Source organism: Salvelinus alpinus, chromosome 28, assembly GCF_045679555.1.
Source record: "Salvelinus alpinus chromosome 28, SLU_Salpinus.1, whole genome shotgun sequence".
Lineage (NCBI taxonomy): Eukaryota > Metazoa > Chordata > Actinopteri > Salmoniformes > Salmonidae > Salvelinus > Salvelinus alpinus.
Window position 1 is genome coordinate 27523742 of NC_092113.1, and position 18948 is coordinate 27542689.

Genomic DNA, 18948 nt, shown 5'->3' on the forward strand with positions numbered 1-18948 from the left:
GGTATCTTATATTATAAGCAGTGGTGAGCTACTGATCTCTGACTGGGCGGCAGGTAGACTAGTGGTTAGAGCATTGGACTAGTAACCGAAAGGTTGCAAGATTGAATCCCCGAGCTGACAAGGTAAAAATCTGTCGTTCTGCCCCTGAACAAGGCAGTTAAACCCACTGTTCCTAGGCCATCATTGAAAATAAGAATTTGTTCTTAACTGACTTGCCTAGTTAAATAAAAGGTACATTTTTTTTTATTTTATTTTTTTTATTTTTTTTTTTACAGCAGACAGAAATGGATAAGTAGGTGATGAGGGGAGGTTAGGACTCACCAGTTGTTCCACCTGGCTGGCAGAGCAGAGGAACAGTCTCTCATTCAGCCCCAGGGAGGTGTAGACTGCTGTGGTATCCAGCTTCAGCTGAGTCCTGTCTATGATACAGCAAACACAAACCATTTAATACAGCTCACAGACACACCCCAACGTATCAACACTTACTGAGCGCTACACATTCTTTCAATAAAACATACCGTAATTACATATTACAAAAACTTGAACATGTACATACACTACCGTTCAAAGGTTTGGGGTCACTTAGAAAAGTCCTTGTTTTTGAAAGAAAAGCATTTTTTTTGTCCATTAAAATAACATAAAATTGATCAGAAATACAGTGTAGACATTGTTAATGTTGTAAATGGCTATTGTAGCTGGAAACGGCAGATATTTTATGGAATATCTACATAGGCGTACAGAGGCCCATTATCAGCAACCATCACTCCTGTGTTCCAATGGCACGTTGTGTTAGCTAATCCAAGTTATCATTTTAAAAGGCTAATTGATCATTTGAAAACCCTTGTGCAATTTGTGGGTTCAATTACAGGCTCAAAATGGCCAGAAACAAAAACCTTTCTTCTGAAACTCGTCAGTCTATCCTTGTTCTGAGAAATTAAGGCTATTCCATGTGAGAAATTGCCAAGAAACTGAAGATCTCGTACAACGCTGTGTTCTACTCCCTTCACAGAACAGCGCAAACTGGCCCTAGTGCACAACTGAGCAAGTGGACAAGTACATTAGTGTCGAGTTTGAGAAACAGATCAAACCCACAAATGCTGATGCTCCAGATACTCAACTAGTCTAAAGAAGGCCAGTTTTATTGCTTCTTTAATCAGGACAACAGTTTTCAGCTGTGCGAACATAATTGCAAAAGGGTTTTCTAGTGATCAATTAGCCTTTTAAAATTATAAACTTGTACAACATTAACAATGTCTACACTGTATTTCTGATCAATTTGATGTTATTTTAATGGACATTTTTTTTTGCTTTTCTTTCAAAAACAAGGACATTTCTAAGTGACCCCAAACTTTTGAACGGTAGTGTATATAAAATCGTAACGTTATGAATAGTGTTGTATCAAGTGTATTAACACTGATAGGGAACTAAAATCTAATTTATGCTCAATCTGAAAATGTGGTCGGGGGCTTCGTATCGAGGGTGTGACACAATAGCGAAGCCTCCGGAGGCATGCAGAGACCAAATCAAGCTCCGTACCGCATCGCTAAGCGCCTCTCGAATTTTGTAACGATGTAGAGGGCAACGTATAGCTCCACATTGACATGATTGGTTGACAGTAGGTGAGGGCGGGAGGTTCTGTATAAACACAACATTCGTCACATCAGTTCTGCAATGCTCCGCGAAGAGCAAGAGGTATGAATGCCGTGACTTCTGCAAAGGCCGTATCACCGTAAATGCTGCACGGACAACACAGACGATCGATTGACCATGCAGCGCTTTTATTGCATATCCTGTACAGTTGTATCTTAGAAAAGGTATTCAAATTGCTTCCAGGTGACATGAAGAGCCACCCACCTCCCATTGAATTCATTTTGACCAGGACGTGGTCTCCTCCTGGGTTTACCAGCGATGACATCACTTCCTGAACAGAGGTGTTCACCGGCAGCATCAGCGTGACTGACGTATGGTCTGGCCGAAATATCTCATACAATACTAGGAAACACAGAGACATGGGAGAAGACATTTTGCATTAAAACAAAGTATAGAAACAATCATTAATACCGACCAATCTGTAAGTGCCTTTCCTGGATACAGTGGGCTGTGAATGGTTAACCAATAGCAATAAACAGTAAAACATTTAGCCTTTTGTGTCATTATAGAAAAGGCATAGTTCAAGACATAGTTATTATCATGCTACGGTTGACATAACTCGTAGTAGTCTCACTGACCTTTGTCCTGTGATCTGATTGGCAGGCACTTCCCTACTGGCTCCTCACAACTGGAGAACCAGTCAAACTGATGGTGACAAATAACACACAGAGTACGTCAGCCACAACTGTGGCTTTTAATTTTGTATGTTTTTTATGCTTTTATATCTTTTAGCTCAGGGAGGCGTTATGTGCTGTCTACTTTTCCAGAATTTCTGAGGACTCGCATTGTTCTGTTATCTCACAATCTGCCTAAGGGGGCATGTAATGTAGTAATAACCAGAGGAGCAGAAGTACACTACATGACCAGAAGTATGTGGACACCTGCTCGTCGAACATCTCATTCCAAAATCATGGGAATTAATATAAACTTGGTCCCCCCTTTGCTGTTATAACTCTTCTGGGAAGACTGTCCACTAGATGTTGGAACATTGCTGCAGGGACTTGCTTCCATTCAGCCACAACAGCATTAGTGAGGTCGGCACTGATGTTGGGCGATTAGGCCTGGCTCGCAGTCGGAGTTACAATTCATCCCAAAAGTGTTTGATGGGGTTGAGGTCAGGGCTCTGTGCAGGCCAGTCAAGTTCTTACACACCAATCTCGACAAATAATTTCTGTATGGACATCGCTTTGTGCACGGGAGCATTGTCATGCTGAAACAGGAAAGGGCCTTCCCCAAACTTTTGCCACAAAAGTTTGCACAGAATCGTCTAGAATGTCATTGTACGCTGCTGTAGCGTTAAGATTTCCCTTCACTGGAACTAAGGGGCCCAAACCATGAAAAACAGCCCCAGACCATTATTCCTCTTCCGCAAAACTTTACAGTTGGCACTATGCATTCGGGCAGGTAGCGTTCTCCTGGCATCCACCAAACCCAGGTTCGTCTGTCGAACGTTTCCACTGTTCCAGAGTCCAATGGTGGTGAGCTTTACACCACTCCAGCTGACGCTTGGCATTACGCATGGTGATTTTAGGTTTGTGTGAGGCTGCTTGGCCATGGAAACCAATTTCATGAAGCTCCTTGTGCAGTTCTTTTGCTGACGTTGCTTCCAGAGGCAGTTTGGAACCCGGTAGTGAGTGTTGCAACTGAGGACAGGCGATTCTTACACGCTACGTGCTTCAGCACTCAGCTGTCCCGTTCTTTGAGCTTGTGTGGCCTACCACTTCGCGGCTGAGCCATTGTTGCTCCTAGAAGTTTCCACTTCACAATAACAGCATTTACAGTTGACCGGGGCAGCTCTAGCAGGGCAGAAATTTGACAAACGTACTTTTTGGAAAGGTGGCATCCTATGACGGTGCCACATTGAAAGTCACTGAGCTCTTCAATAAGGCCATTCTACTGGCAATGTTTGTTTATGGAGATTGCATAGCGGTGTGCTCGATTTTAAACACCTGTCAGCAATGGGTGTGGCTAAAATAGCCAAATCCACTCATTTGAAGGGGTGTCCACATACTTTTGTACATATAGTGTATGTGTGCGTGCACAAGTTATCTTTATTGAGCATGTACTCTCGTGGACAGACTACTAAAACATAACTTGAGAATCTGACAAAATTATGCAAGATTTTAGTTCTGGGTTAACCAAGATTATTCATTATAAGCATATTATTATTATTATTATAAAGTAGCTTACCCTTGCCAGTGACCCAAAACCATTTTCCAGCCTGGAAAGATATTGAAAAATACAAAAATGCTAAAATATTTGCATTAGAATCTACATGCTAGAAATATTCCCATCATCCTGGTTACAATACTTCATAATGTTAACAACGTGGCTGCTTCAGCTTCTGTCGACTGAACACTAGTCTGTCTCTTCAGCAGGAGGAGCTAGATGCCTTGTTAATTGGTTTTGGTAGACAGATAAAAAATACACTGCCATAAATGTTGGGTATGTGAGCCTCTCAAAATGTGAGTACAGTACATAGAAATAAACATAACTTAAGTTTCACATTACTGAAGTCATACCATTAATATCCAATCCAACCCATGACATATAACAGGTATCTTGACCTTTGACCTCATTCATTCACCTGGTCGGTTATTCTATATGACAGACTGACTGGGTGATGTGTTCCTACTCACACTCTGGTTCTCCTCCTGTCTCTGAGCTGCTCTCTCAGCATACTGGACAGACGGGAGTCACCTGACACCTCTTTCCTCAGCGTCTGTCATGCATACAATATGTTCTATATTATCTACTTTTAAGAGCCTTATATTTGGATAAATAACATTAATATAAGACTGCTATTTTTGATCCTGTGTAGATAATCTACAGATGTAGGATCTTAATTTGATCACTCATTTGTTGCTGAGAATTTTTCTGCACAGGAGGAAATGTAAACTTGTAATGTATTCAAGGTTTACAAAGGCTTCTAATTTCCAATTTAAAATGTCAGTCTTGATTTGCCCTAACAATTTTTTTTATCAACCCCTGCAACAATTTTTTTATTAATTAATATCCACATAATAATTCACATTTTCTGTTGCTGTAGCAAGCTGTCTCAAATTAAGATCCTACATCTGTATATATCTGTACATACACATAATATCTGTGTGTGTTCATAGAGAAGCCCACTACCAAACTCACTCACCTCCAGGAAGTCAACAGCGATGGGGTCGTCTTTGAGCATCTGGCTGAACAGCGCCACCCACTGGCCAATCAGCTTCACTATCTTTTGCTTGGTGTTGAGGGCGTAGGCTGCCTTCTCCAGCTCTGAGCCCTCAGACGGCTCGGCATGGTAAGTGCACTCAAGGTTAAGGAAGGGAACCTACCCATCTGAACAACAACTTAACACAGCTATTCTAGACCTAGATCACTGTCTGAGCTCCTGTCGACTGGATGCTTTGGTTAAATTATGTTAATTTGTTTAATTTATTTAGTTTAATAACATTTAAAACATTTCATTTGTTTTTGGTAGACCAATTGAAAATACTCCCACAAATGGTGGGTATGTGATCCACTTAAATCAAAATGTATTGGTCACGTACACATATTATGCAGATGTTATCGCAGGTGCAGCAAAAAAAATTAATTTTTTTTTATTTCACCTTTATTTAACCAGGTAGGCTAGTTGAGAACAAGTTCTCATTTGCAACTGCGACCTGGCCAAGATAAAGCATAGCAGTGTGAACAGACAACACAGAGTTACACATGGAGTAAACAATAAACAAGTCAATAACATGGTAGAAAAAAGAGAATCTATATACAATGTGTGCAAAAGGCATGAGGTAGGCAATAAATCGAATAATTACAATTTAGCAGATTAACACTGGAGTGATAAATCATCAGATGATCATGTGCAAGAAGAGATACTGGTGTGCAAAAGAGCAGAAAAGTAAATAAATAAAAGCAGTATGGGGGGTGAGGTAGGTAAATTGGGTGGGTAGTTTACAGATGGACTATGTACAGCTGCAGCGATCGGTTAGCTGCTCGGATAGCAGATTTTTAAAGTTGTTGAGGGAGATAAAAGTCTCCAACTTCAGAGATTTTTGCAATTCGTTCCAGTCGCAGGCAGCAGAGAACTGGAAGGAAAGGCGTCCAAATGAGGTTTTAGCTTTAGGGATGATCAGTGAGATACACCTGCTGGAGCGCGTGCTGCGGGTGGGTGTAGCCATCGTGACCAGTGAACTGAGATAAGGCGGCACTTTACCTAGCATAGCCTTGTAGATGACCTGGAGCCAGTGGGTCTGACGACGAACATGTAGCGAGGGCCAGCCGACTAGGGCATACAGGTCGCAGTGGTGGGTCGTATAAGGTGCTTTAGTAACAAAACGAATGGCACTGTGATAAACTGCATCCAGTTTGCTGAGTAGAGTATTGGAAGCTATTTTGTAGATGACATCGCCGAAGTCGAGGATCGGTAGGATAGTCAGTTTTACTAGGGTAAGTTTGGCGGCGTGAGTGAAGGAGGCTTTGTTGCGGAATAGAAAGCCGATTCTTATGCTTATGTTTGTAGGTCCAACAGTGCAGTATACCTAAGTGCAGTATACCTAAGAATACAAAACAATACACACAAATCCCCCCCCCCCCCCCAGCAATGTCAGAGTCCGGAATATACAGTGCATTCGGAAAGTATTCAAACCCCTTGACTTAGTTCCACCTTTTGATACTTTACAGCCTTATTCTAAAATGGATTATACAAAATATCCTCAATCTAAACACAATACCCCATAACGACAACGGATTTTTTTTGTTTTTGTTTTTAATGTTTGCAAATGTATTATAAATAAAAACAGAAATACCTTATTTACATAAGTATTCAGACCCTTTGCTATGAGACTGGATATTGAGCTCAGGTGCATCCTGTTTCCATTGTTAATCCTTGAAATGTTTGATTGTGTCACGCCTGCTCCCACTCTCCCTCCCTGGCACGCGAAGGCGCCAGGCTCCCCAGCATTACGCACTCCCGCCACCATCAGTATGCACACCTGCCCTTCCCCGTCACGCGCGTCAGCGATTATTAGACTCACCTGGACTCAATCACCTCTGTCATTACCTCCCCTATATCTGTCTGGTTCCACACTTTATTCACTGTGCAGCATTAATTGTCATATGTGCTTGTTTACCCGTGTGCTGATGCTTTTCCTGGTTTGTTGCCTGTCTGTTTTGTATTAAATATCAACTCCCTGTACCTGCTTCTCATCTCCAGCATCGGTCCTTACAGAATGCTGCAGCCATCTAACGAAGTATCAGGGAGTGCTGGCGTTCCGGTTGGTGGTGACGTCGGTTCCGGGGGCCGACACCGATGGAACCGGTGGTGCCTAAGCCAGCTTGTCGGGCTGTCAAGCCCTAGTTGGCTCGAGAGGTTCTTGCCCCGGTTGGCTCAGAAGGTGCCCATCCCACGTCGGGCCTCAGCCAGATTGTCAGGTTTTTACGCCACAGCCGGATCATCGGGCTTCCACGCCGCAGCGGGATCGACAAGCGTTCACGCCTCAGCCGGATCGTCAGGCTCCTATGCCTCTGCCGGTTCGTCGGGAGTTTACGCCCAGCCGGCTTGCCCAGCGCCCGTGCCTCGGCCGTCAGGCTTGCCCAGGTGGGACGCCGGGTGGCGCCCCTAGAGGGAGGGGTACTGTCACGCCTGCTCCCGCTCTCCCTCCCTGGCGGGCGAAGGCGCCAGGCTCCCCAGCATTACGCTATCCTGCCACCATCTGTACGCACACCTGCCTTCCCCCATGTTTTTCAGCGGCAGGAACTGGGAGACTAGTCAGGATCGAGGGAAAGAAGAACGGAGCAAAGTACAGAGAACTCCTTAATGAAAACCTGCCCCAAAGTGCTCAGTAACTCAGACTGGGGCGAAGGTTCACTTTCAAACAGCACAACGACCCTAAGCTCACAGCCAAGACAACGCAGGAGTGGCATCGGGACAAGTCTCTGAATGTCCTTGAGTAGCCAGCCAGAACCTGGACTTAAACCTGAATGAACATCTCTGGAGAGACCTGAAAATAGCTGTGCAGCAATGCTCCCCATCCAACCTGACAAAGCTTGAGAGGATCTGCAGAGAAGAAGGGGAGAAACTCCCCAAATACAGGTGTGCTAAGCTTGTAGCATCATACCCAAGAAGAATCAAGGCTGTAATCGCTGCCAAAGGTGCTAAAAACAAAGTACTGAGTAAAGGCTCTGAATACTTCTGTAAATGTGATATTTCCATTTCTTATTATGAGGTATTGTGAATAGATTGAAGAGAAAAAACAAACAATTGAATCAATTTTAAAACAAGGCTGTAACGTGGAAAAGTCAAGGGGTCTGAATTCTTTCCGAATGCACTGTATGACCAGTGTTCAATGACTATGTACATAGGGCAGCAGTCTCTAAGGTGCAGAATAGAGTACCGAGTGGTAGCCGGCTAATAACAGTGACTAAGTACAGGGCAGGGCACTGGGCGGAGGCCGGTTAGTGGTGACTATTTAACAGTCTGATAGGAGCTGGAGATAGAAGCTGTTTTTCAGTCTCTCGGTCCCAGCTTTGATGCACCTGTACGGTCTCCGCCTTCTTGATGGTAGCAGAGTGGACAGGCCGTGGATCAGGGGCCAAAACAAATTTCTGTTGTGCCTTCTTCACCTGTGTGGATGGACCATTTCAGGTTGTCAGTGATTTGCATGCCGAGGAACGTGAAACCTTTCACCCTGTCCACTGCAGCCCAGTTGATGTGGATGGGGGTGTGCTCTCTCTGCTGTCTCCTGAAGTCCACAATCAGAGCCTTCATTTTGTTGATGTTGAAGGAGAGGTTATTTTCCTGGCACCACTCCGCCATGGCTGTCTCGTCATTGTTGTTAATCAGGCCTACCACTGTTGTATCGTCAGCAAACTTGATGATTGAGTTGGAGACGTGCATGGCTACGCAGTCATGGGTGAACAGGGAGTACAGGAGGGGGCTGAGCATGCACCCTTGTGGGGCCCCCGTGTTGAGGATCAGCGTGGCTGAGGTGTTGCTGCCTGGGGTTGGCCTGTCAGGAAGTCCAGGACCAAGTTGCACAGGTCGCGGGTTCAGACCCATGGCTCCAAGCAAAGTGATGAGCTTGAAGGGCACTATGGTGTTGAAGGCTGAGCTGTAGTCAATGAACAGCATTCTTACATAGGTATTCCTCATGTCCAGATGGGATAGGGCAGTGTGCACTGCGATGGCGATTGCGTCATCCGTGGATCTGTTGGGGCGGTATGCAAATTGAGAGCTCACAGTCCTCATGAACGGCGGTGGCCCACGTTGGCGGCTCTGTGTTTTCCTCAAATAAGGTGTTTAGCTCGTCCAGGAGCGAGTCGTCGGTTTCCGCGACATGACTGGCTTTCCCTTTATAAGGACAAATTGTTGTCTCTTTATAGAGACATAATGTAAATGCTAGATTCTAGTAGATTTCGGAGGTGGAACTGCGTTAGAGCTGTCAAAAGTGTCAAATCCACAAGTGGCTCCTTGCTTTATCTTATCACGGACACTACTATTGGATGCAACAAACCACCAATTTTTTATAATCTGACAAATCCCATGCAGCCATGTTAGAAGTTCAAGCACTTGAATGAGTGATATTCTATGTTCTACACCTCGATTAGACTGATAATCTATAAGTCCCCCCCCATCCAAATTAACATGAAAACATGCATTAGCCTACACTTTCTGTTACCGTTTTGAGCTTCTAACGCGGTAGGTATAATAAGGAAAGGGATAGTTTGTGACACACAAGCTCAGCCCACAGGGGCAGCAGGTAGCCTAGTGGTTAGAGTGTTGGGCCAGTAACCTAAAGGTTGCTAGATCGAATCCCGAGCTGACAAATAAAAAATCTGTCGTTCTGCCCCTGAACAAGGCAGTTAACCCACTGTTCCTAGGCTGGCATTGTAAATAAGAATTTGTTCTTAACTGACTTGCTTAGTTAAATAAACGTTAAATAAAAACATTTAAAATACCGCAGTTACACTGCCAAAACATCTGCTATAAGGATGTCTGCCAATGCCGGTTAACACTTGAACTGATTGAATTGAGGCATAGTAAATAAAAATAAACACAACAACTTACGGCATTGTCATCATTATCACACCTACATCATCATAAAGGATATTGCTGTTGTAGGGCCGGGCAGAGCTGGCTGGAGGGCATGAAGACCCTGTGGGTCAGTAGGAAGTCGCTCACACAGGGATCTGTAGGCACACAGACATAACACACTAACAACACATAACACACTAACAAGGCCTAATGGCATTATGTGTCTCTCCCGCAGTCCCCGTGCTTCCTACCTGAAAAACACAGGAACAATTTGAGTCATCTGATGTTGGCTTTTAGCGGAGATATAATATATAGCCAGGAATGTGACTGACCTGATTCTGCCTGTTGTTTTCTGTCTTTGTTGGCTGTTTCATGTGAATGACCCAAACAAACAGTTCCCATAAAACTATCTTTAAAGTTTGGCTGAGGATTCAGAGGTGAAGCTACTGTATGTTCATCCTGGTCACCAGATTGTTCACTATAGTGTGTCTTAAAAGAGGTACTCCTGTTCTTTGAACATAAAACAGTGGGAGTATGTCAGTGGTCAACTGATATAGAGGGGCCCAGCCACTATAGTAGAGAGATGTTTGGACTAAGGCAAGCCATTCAGCATCATACCTATAGCATAATACCTACAGTATCATACCTATAGCATCATACCTATAGCATCATTGCCATTAGTATCCAACTTCACTGTCTCAAGCAGGTGTTCTAGGATCTTCTCTGGTGTTCCAGACATCACCGTATACCTGTGTGTTTGTGGGAGAGGGAGACAGAGAGAGAGAGCAAAAGAGATAGAAAGGGAAGACAGGAAGAGGAAGAGAGTATAGGTATGTGTGTAGGTGTGTAGAGAGCAACAGGCAGACACTTTACTAAAGAGGCAGTCAGCATCACCAGCATCACATTCATTAAACCCAATGTTTGTTAAAACACGAGGTGAGATAAAGTGCAGTCCATTCAACTGAACAGGGTTGAAATCCATTTCTGTGTTGAATCAACAATAGGTGAGCCGGTAACTGCCACAATTAACAACACTGTCCACAAAAATGGTACTGAAACGTGTTACACTCTACAGCAAAGAAATGTGTTTACATGACATTGGATTAATAACGCCTTGGATGAGTGTGTTCATTAAGGTTGAATGATGAATCTAAAAGTGCTTGTTTAACTGTTGTTATACAGTATGCTGTATGAGAGGTGTGCGTGCCTTACTTGCTGATGTTTCCTGTCCCTCCCTGATTGGTCGACTCAGCCTTCTCCAGCACCAGCACAGCTTTCCCATGTTCCTCCAGACGCACAGTGTTAGCCTCTACATCCTGAAACACAGTCATACAGACTTTATCTACTTACACACATACTGTATGAATGCACACAGGAACAGTACACATCAGTATGAATACGATATGTACACAACATCAGGTTGTGACGAAACCCACCTTGAGGATGCGTATGAAGTCCTGTTTGTCGACTCGTAGGAAGTGGCAGTTGTCCTCTCTCAGGATGATGGTGGCTGCTCTGGGAGCATCGTTCACCAGGGCCAGCTGCCCAAAGTCTTCTCCCTCATGTAACGTCGTCACCAGGCCCTGCATCACATACACGCACGTACACACACAAGGTATAACTATGTAACTGTAAGTACAGTGTGAATAGAATTCAAAGTTAGTATCCAAATATTTATCAAAAGTGTATACTAAAGAATTGTAAACAAGTAAGATACTTGGGGTAATGGCCTTACCTTTCCATGTGTGATGACATTGACTGAGCCCTTCCAGATGATGTACCAGGAAGTACCTTTGTCTCCCTGACTGAACACTGAGAAACACAGAGACACATAATCAGGATTAATCACACCGGTCTCTCTCTCTCACACATCAGCATCTAAGTCAATCATCTTCACAGTGCCCTTTGGGACATCATTACCTGTGAAGATGATTGACTTAGTGCCCTTTGGGACATCATTACCTGTGAAGATGATTGACTTAGTGCCCTTTGGGACATCATTACCTATGAAGATGATTGACTTAGTGCCCTTTGGGACATCATTACCTGTGAAGATGATTGACTTAGTGCCCTTTGGGACATCATTACCTATGAAGATGATTGACTTAGTGCCCTTTGGGACATCATTACCTGTGAAGATGATTGACTTAGTGCCCTTTGGGACATCATTACCTAAGTCAATCATCTTCACAGGTAATGATGTCCCAAAGGGCACTAAGTCAATCATCTTCATAGGTAATGATGTCCCAAAGGGCACTAAGTCAATCATCTTCACAGGTAATGATGTCCCAAAGGGCACTAAGTCAATCATCTTCACAGGTAATGATGTCCCAAAGGGCACTAAGTCAATCATCTTCACAGGTAATGATGTCCCAAAGGGCACTAAGTCAATCATCTTCACAGGTAATGATGTCCCAAAGGGCACTAAGTCAATCATCTTCACAGGTAATGATGTCCCAAAGGGCACTAAGTCAATCATCTTCACAGGTAATGATGTCCCAAAGGGCACTAAGTCCAGTGGTGGGAAAAGTCATCAATTGTCATACTTGAGAAAAAGTAATGAAAACTTACTCAAGTAAAAGTGAAAGTCACCCAGTAAAATACTACTTCAGTAAAAGTCTAAAAGTATTTGGTTTTAAATGTACTCAAGTATCAAAAGTAAAAGTATAAATCATTTCAACGTCCTTATATTAAGCAAACCAGACGGCACAATTTTCTTGGTTTTTATTTTATTTACGGATAGCCAGGGTCACACTCCAACACAGACATCATTTACAAACAAAGCATGTGTATTTAGTGAGTCTGCCAGATCAGAGGCAGTAGAGATGACCAGGGATGTTCTCTTGATAAGTGTGTGAATTGGACCATTTTCTTGTCAAAATGTAACGACTACTTTTGGGTATCAGGGAAAATGAATGGAGTAAAAATTACATTACTTTCTTTAGGAATGTAGTGAAGTAAAAGTAAAAGCTGCCAAAAATATAAATAGTAAAGTAAAGTACAAATACCTCAAAAAACTTTTACTTATGTACTTTACACCACTGACTAAGTCCAATCAAAACGAAAGGCTGGGAGGCAAAATACTGGTGATCTGTATCTTCTTGTCCATGTTCACAAAGGTACACACGGCATTTAGGTTGGCGTTTCAGTCAGCTCTGCCGATACACAGCTTTCTCTGACAATCTAATGGACTGATTGTCCAAGATAAAGATGTTGAAATATTCTAGTGGGTTTCAGTAGGTTTTACATCAGTGGCAGGAATAATTAGTTCTGCCTAAAGGACAGGTTAGTTGTATACTGCAGTGAGGGGGAGGATGGAAACAGAGACAGAGCATCTATAGCACTGTGGTAGTGATGTGGGTCCACCACAGTTCAAACAAACATCACAGATGACTACTACAGACTATCACACTCACATACTGTGCCTGCTTTGGCATGGGACTCAAACACCAACACTGCTGCCAATTCCTTACGCACCTACAACAGGAAAAGGGAAAGGGAACAAGACAGGGTTGAACAGGGAGAGGTCAGAGGGAGGGGCAGTGTAAAGCTCTACGGGACATACAGTAGGGTTACTTCCTCCTCTCGGACCCAGATTAAATGGATTCCTGGATTTAAAACCACTTTCAATCACTTTTGATACTCTATTGAGGATTGCTTTTGCATCCCAGGAGTAGACTTAATCTGGATCCGGGAAACCGTCATCATGTGCAGGTTTTCTAGTCCACAGGAGGCTCAATCCACTTTCTAAGAACTGGGTCCATATTTAATTCACAAAGTGTCTAAGAGTAGGACTACTGACCTAGAATCAGATCCCCCCCCGTCCAAATAATCTTATTCATTATGATCTATGAGGCAAAACTGACGCTGTATCAGTACTCCTACCTTGAGACTTTGAATACGGCCCATGGTGTAGCAGTTTCTTATTTCTACAGAACGTTCTGAACATCTTCTGACTAGACTCAGGCTGTATGCATCCTAAATGGCCCCATATTCCCTATGGAGTTTACTACTTTTGGCCAGAGCCCTATGTGCCTTGTTCAAAAGTAGTGTACTACATAGGGAAGTGTGACATTTAGGACTCAACCAGCCCAGGGACAGAACAGGATGCTGTCACTCACGGAGGTGGAGAGATGAGCAGCAGCCTTGACATGAAGCAGCTCCTCATAGATCACTTCCAGGTCCTCAGCACTTCGCTGGGTAGGGCTACAGAGTGGAAGGGATATGGGCAGGTTACAATACTGTCACAGGCTATGATTTAGAATAGGATGGGTTATGATAGGATAGGATAGAATACAAGTTCATTGTCCCCTTGACTTCAAGGGTAAAACAAACTTGATTCAGACACACACTATAATAAAATGGAACTCACCATTTACGTAAAATCATGGTCAGAAGAGCATCTGGACCCATCTGGAGTAATAACGACAAACCCTCCTGCAGCTCTTCGTCTGATTGGTCCTTCTCATTGGTTGTGTGTTTCAGGTAGATATTCTCATTGGCTGTGTGACTCAGTGCATCCTTCTCATTAGTCAAGTGGTTTAGTCCAAACTCCGAATCCAGGAAGCGGTAAAATTGAGTGTCTTTGTCATGGAAGTTTAACTCTTGCTTCACTACATTGTGATGATAGGAGACATTGAGTTTTGTTACACTCACAGAGAGGAGTTGATTCTCACTAATCATATTTGATAATACATGATGATAATACTCTCACCCACTCTAATGAAAGTGAGGACTTGTTAAAAACAAGGACTATAACTATCACAAAACTTACAATGACCAAAACTGCTATGGCTTGATTAAGAATTTTGAACTTGGTGAAAGAATTGCAGTTACTTTATATACACATCTTAAAAAGCAATCTCATTTACCATGAACAATGATTCCTTCATCCACCAGGACTTGCCACATTCCAACTGCCTGGCTCCTTGATTGGAGGCATTTGTTTAGCTTCATCAGCCAATCAACAAGATCTTTCCCCGAACAACATTGTCTGTAAGGAGGAGAGAGTGAGACCTCTACAAGGGAACTATACAAAGCAATAGTTATTGCAGTCATTGATATAGGAGGCCCAATAATACCTGTAGGTCTTCAGGTGATGCTTTCTGTCCCTGATCAGGCCAGGGTTACGCTCTATCAAGGCACTGTACACCACCCTCGATGCCTTCAGAATACGATCAGACAGAAACTACAAGGGGTGAGTGAGCGAAAGAGAAAGAAAGAAATAGGGAGAGAGAGAGAGAGAAAGCTTAGAAAATACTTGATACAAGTGAAATGTAGGCTTTGTACAAATCAAAAGATAATTGGACGATGGGTCTCTTTCTATGCTTATCATAGACACACAACCAACAATCCTTTATATGATGTGTTAAGATAGGAGATTCTAGGAATAAAGCAGAAATGTGAAATATCACAGAAGGTCTTGTTTATCAATAGAATAAGTGACAACAGTGACCTACTGCAGGCAGGAGTTAGAATGAAATGTGAAAAGCAAGTGTCAGAAAACATATCTTCTGAGAGGAGCATTATAGAAAGTAGACCATGTGTGATGTCACTAGTGTGAGTTGAGTTTCTCTTTGCGGGGGCCCTAATTGTGTGTGTGGGAGGCAAGCACACAACTAAATTCCCTCCGCATAAGAGAGAAGAGGTGGATGTCACTTGGCTATAGTGACAACTTTTCCTTTCTGACAGCTTTCACTTTCCTTCCACTTTCTCACTATCATTTAGAATAAAGAGTGAACACCCCTCTAATTTTACCCCCCCCTCTGTCTCTGTCTCTGTCTCTGTCCTGCTCTACCACCCAAACAGGATATGGAATAAAACATTTTTTTTTAAAGAGTGTAAAAGCAATCAGTGATGCAGACCAAAGCTTACATAACTCACAACACATTGTGACTGTTGCTATGCTGTCTCTGTCCTACTTTTTCCTGTTCATGTGCAACGTCCGTAACAAACACCAATATTACAAACTACTACATAACAATTGACAAAACCAATATTACAAACTATTACATAATAATTGACAAAACCAATATTACAAACTATTACATAATAATTGACAAAACCAATATTAAAAACTACTACATAACAATATTTACTGGATTTATTAATGAACTAGAACACTCTTTCACCTTCTTCTCCCTTTCTTATTTTCACTCCCTCCCACTCTGTATTTTCTTTCTCCTAAACTAGTCTTGTGATTCCACTAGTGACTCACACAGTTGCTTGTTTGTTCTTGGGCTTCTTTCAGGGCACTGTTTGTCCAAGGTGGTGGTCTTGAGATTCAGATTGAACTCAATGAACACCATTTCCTATGGCTTTTCTCTCCACTTGGCTTGGTGTTGTGGTGTTCCAGTCTCCCTGTGAGGACATTTTGCCTCTCTCTCCTCTCACTAGCCTGCCATGGCCAATGGCTCTGGCTCCACGCCACTCAGGATGAAATGATTGGCTCTTGACCCGTGACTGATCTGCCGACTCAGGCCTCTGCTATGACAACATAACCTGACAGAACCTGGGGTTCTCATACAGCCAGACTCAAGTATTAAAGACCTCAGCAACATTTCAAATAAAGTGTTTTCAGAACCATGGACAAAGGAATGGAAGTTCATAGAGACACACCTGCTGTGTGAGAAGTTAACTGAGGGATCCTCAACCCTCCCTTCTTTTCCCCCTTCATCCACCAGTTTTCTCATTGGCTGTTTTATTCAAAGACTGTAGGCATCATTCTAAACCTCTCATCCTCTCCTCTGGCATCTGCTGTGCCCCCCATTCCCAGGCCTGCAGACTGGCTGTGCTTGCTGGAGGTCACTACTATTCCCATGTGCCCTGACTGTCCCTGTGGGACCACTAGCTACCACCATGTTCTTAAGCAGGTTACCTCTGACCTCTGACACTGAGATAATAATCTCCAAATGCATAAATCACCTATCATCATTGCAGCCAGGCTGGCATTTCTACTGTGGCTGTGTTCCGTTTGCTATCTTAAACACATTGTTATTAATAAAACAGACCAAAACATAACCTTTCCTACACTACATTCTGGGTACAGAATGTCACTTCCTAACCTTGATCATAGACAATAAAAAAGAAAGGCAGTATGTCTAGTTCTTCACTTGATTGTTCTGACTGCATGTGTCAGGTTACAGAGTAAACACTTTTCACACAGGTGTGCCAGTGCCAGTGAATGACATACTGTACTTACTGTAGACGTGGCCCACTCTCTCACTGCTCTCTTTGACGTTTCAGCTCCGGAAGAGATTGACTATGTGCTTTAGATAAACATGAATAAAAAAATGTCTTATGGAGACCAAGTAAAGTCTGCCTTTGATGGCTATGTCTGTGTTTGAATGGTGTAGCATCACAAAAGGGCCTGAACATCTGGGCCTGTTAAAACGGTTTATGGGTTGGATGTCTCTGGCTGGTAGTCTCTGACAATAGCTAATGTGGTCTGCGGTAATGCCCACAACAACAAAAAACAATCACTGTTTGGTAACTTCATTCTTCGGGCTCAATACATTTTAAAATGCAATTCCTATAATTCTACACAGTTTCACATTACATATTATGCATCTGTAAGCTGTTAGTGTCTTAACGACCGTTCCACAGGTGAATGTTCATTAATTGTTTATGGTTCATTGATCAAGCATGGGAAACAGTGTTTAAACCCTTTACAATGAAGATCTGTGAAGTTATTTGGATTTTTACGAATTATCTTTGAAAGACAGGGTCCTGAAAGAGGGCCGTTTCTTTTTTTGCTGAGTTTATTCACCATATCAAATGGAGACAGAAACATAAACCTTTTACTTTATCACAAGTAGACATAATTGCAAATGATTAAATCCTTCCAATAGAATTGTAAAAAAATATTTAGTTACGAATTGAACTTTAATTAAATGAGTTTAGTCTTCACATGGGATGATTTCGCTGAACAACAAAAGGGAATATTGAATGATCGGCAATGATCCATCGCATCTCCCAAAAACGTTTTCAACATACATCTGTAAAATGATAGTCTAGAAACTAAAGCTTTGGTTGTCTTCCTCTCAGGCTTCCATGTCTTCTCCCTGGACCTCCTCAATGTCCACCTCTTGAACATCAGACTCTGAAGCCTCATCTTCACTGTCACTTTCCAACCTTGTTGAGGATGGCTCAAGGTTCAGTTATAAGCTAACTTTTTTGATGAATGTAAGCAAAATTCCCAAAATTACAGGGCTTAACTTCACAGGGAAAAATTCCGGAAATTTACCGGAAAGTTTCCGACCCTTTGCAATCCTAGTTCTTATGCTGACATTGCTTCCAGGGGCACTTTGGAACTGTGTTGCAACCGAGGACAGATGTTTTTTATGCGCTACACGCTTCAGCAGTTAGCGGTCCTGTTCTGTGAGCTTGTGTGGCCTACCAATTCGTGGCTGAGACGTTGTTTCTCCTAGAAGTTTCCACTTCGCAATAACAGCACTTACAGTTGACCGGGGCAGCTCTAGCAGGGCAGAAACTTGACAAACTGACTTGTTGGAAAGGTGGCATCCTATGACGGTACCACATTGAAAGTCACTGAGCTCTTCAGTGGGGCCATTCTACTGCTAATGTTTGTCTATGTTGATTGCATGGCTGTGTGCTAGATTTTATACACCTGTCAGCAATGGGTGTGGCTGAAATAGCCGAATCCACTCAATTGAAGGGGTGTCCACATACTTTTGCATATATATTGAAGCTATCTCAATTAACCCGTACCCCTGCACATCGACTCAGTACTGGTACTCCTTGTATATAGCCCTGTTATTGTTATTCACTGTGTATTTATTCCTCGATTCACTATCTATATTTAAAAATATATGAATCTTTAGGCTGTGGCTACAGATAACGCCCCACCCACTCCTCCGGAAAACCCTTTCTTCTTCGTAAAGCTGACGCTTCGATCATACCGCCAGAATTACATTCATTATCCAATGAAACGCTGCCTTTGCCTTGCCGCATTGCGTTGTAGAGGCAGTTGCAGTACGTTCGGGGTGGTGAATACGTTGGATTTATCAAACTGTATGTGTAGACGGCTTGACAGAAATGGTAGCAGGTGAATGTTGAACTTTTGTTGCACACATGTCCAGCTGATGCTGCATACCATTTTTAACCAGCACCACCACCAGCCCCACCACCGTCGGTGTGATCGAGGCGTAAAAAGGATCCGGATTACGCTTTGCGCGTGTGTGTTATTTTACGCACACAGTCACACTCCCTTTCAGTTTTGGTCTTTACGCACCCTCTTCTGAACAGCTGAA

At 43.0% G+C, this 18948-nt stretch overlaps 1 protein-coding gene across 4 annotated transcripts in view; it reads right to left on the minus strand.

Moving 5' to 3' along the window:
- Nucleotides 1-18948, minus strand: part of LOC139557593 (rap guanine nucleotide exchange factor 3-like) — a 45366-nt gene that overhangs the window by 10421 nt on the left and 15997 nt on the right. For all 4 annotated transcript variants that reach the window (XR_011671434.1, XM_071372597.1, XM_071372599.1 and 1 more), the window contains 16 exons: nucleotides 14758-14864; nucleotides 14548-14669; nucleotides 14049-14289; nucleotides 13798-13882; nucleotides 13093-13153; nucleotides 11412-11488; nucleotides 11113-11259; nucleotides 10889-10992; nucleotides 10337-10425; nucleotides 9753-9831; nucleotides 4799-4949; nucleotides 4290-4372; nucleotides 3841-3871; nucleotides 2229-2295; nucleotides 1855-1992; nucleotides 322-419 (listed from right to left, as the gene is read on the minus strand). Coding sequence is in view for 3 of the 4 variants with exons in the window: in XM_071372597.1 (XP_071228698.1) it covers nucleotides 322-419; nucleotides 1855-1992; nucleotides 2229-2295; nucleotides 3841-3871; nucleotides 4290-4372; nucleotides 4799-4949; nucleotides 9753-9831; nucleotides 10337-10425; nucleotides 10889-10992; nucleotides 11113-11259; nucleotides 11412-11488; nucleotides 13093-13153; nucleotides 13798-13882; nucleotides 14049-14289; nucleotides 14548-14669; nucleotides 14758-14864 (1680 nt within the window). In the remaining variant the exon portion in view is untranslated. The remainder of the gene's footprint in view (nucleotides 1-321; nucleotides 420-1854; nucleotides 1993-2228; nucleotides 2296-3840; nucleotides 3872-4289; nucleotides 4373-4798; nucleotides 4950-9752; nucleotides 9832-10336; nucleotides 10426-10888; nucleotides 10993-11112; nucleotides 11260-11411; nucleotides 11489-13092; nucleotides 13154-13797; nucleotides 13883-14048; nucleotides 14290-14547; nucleotides 14670-14757; nucleotides 14865-18948) is intronic.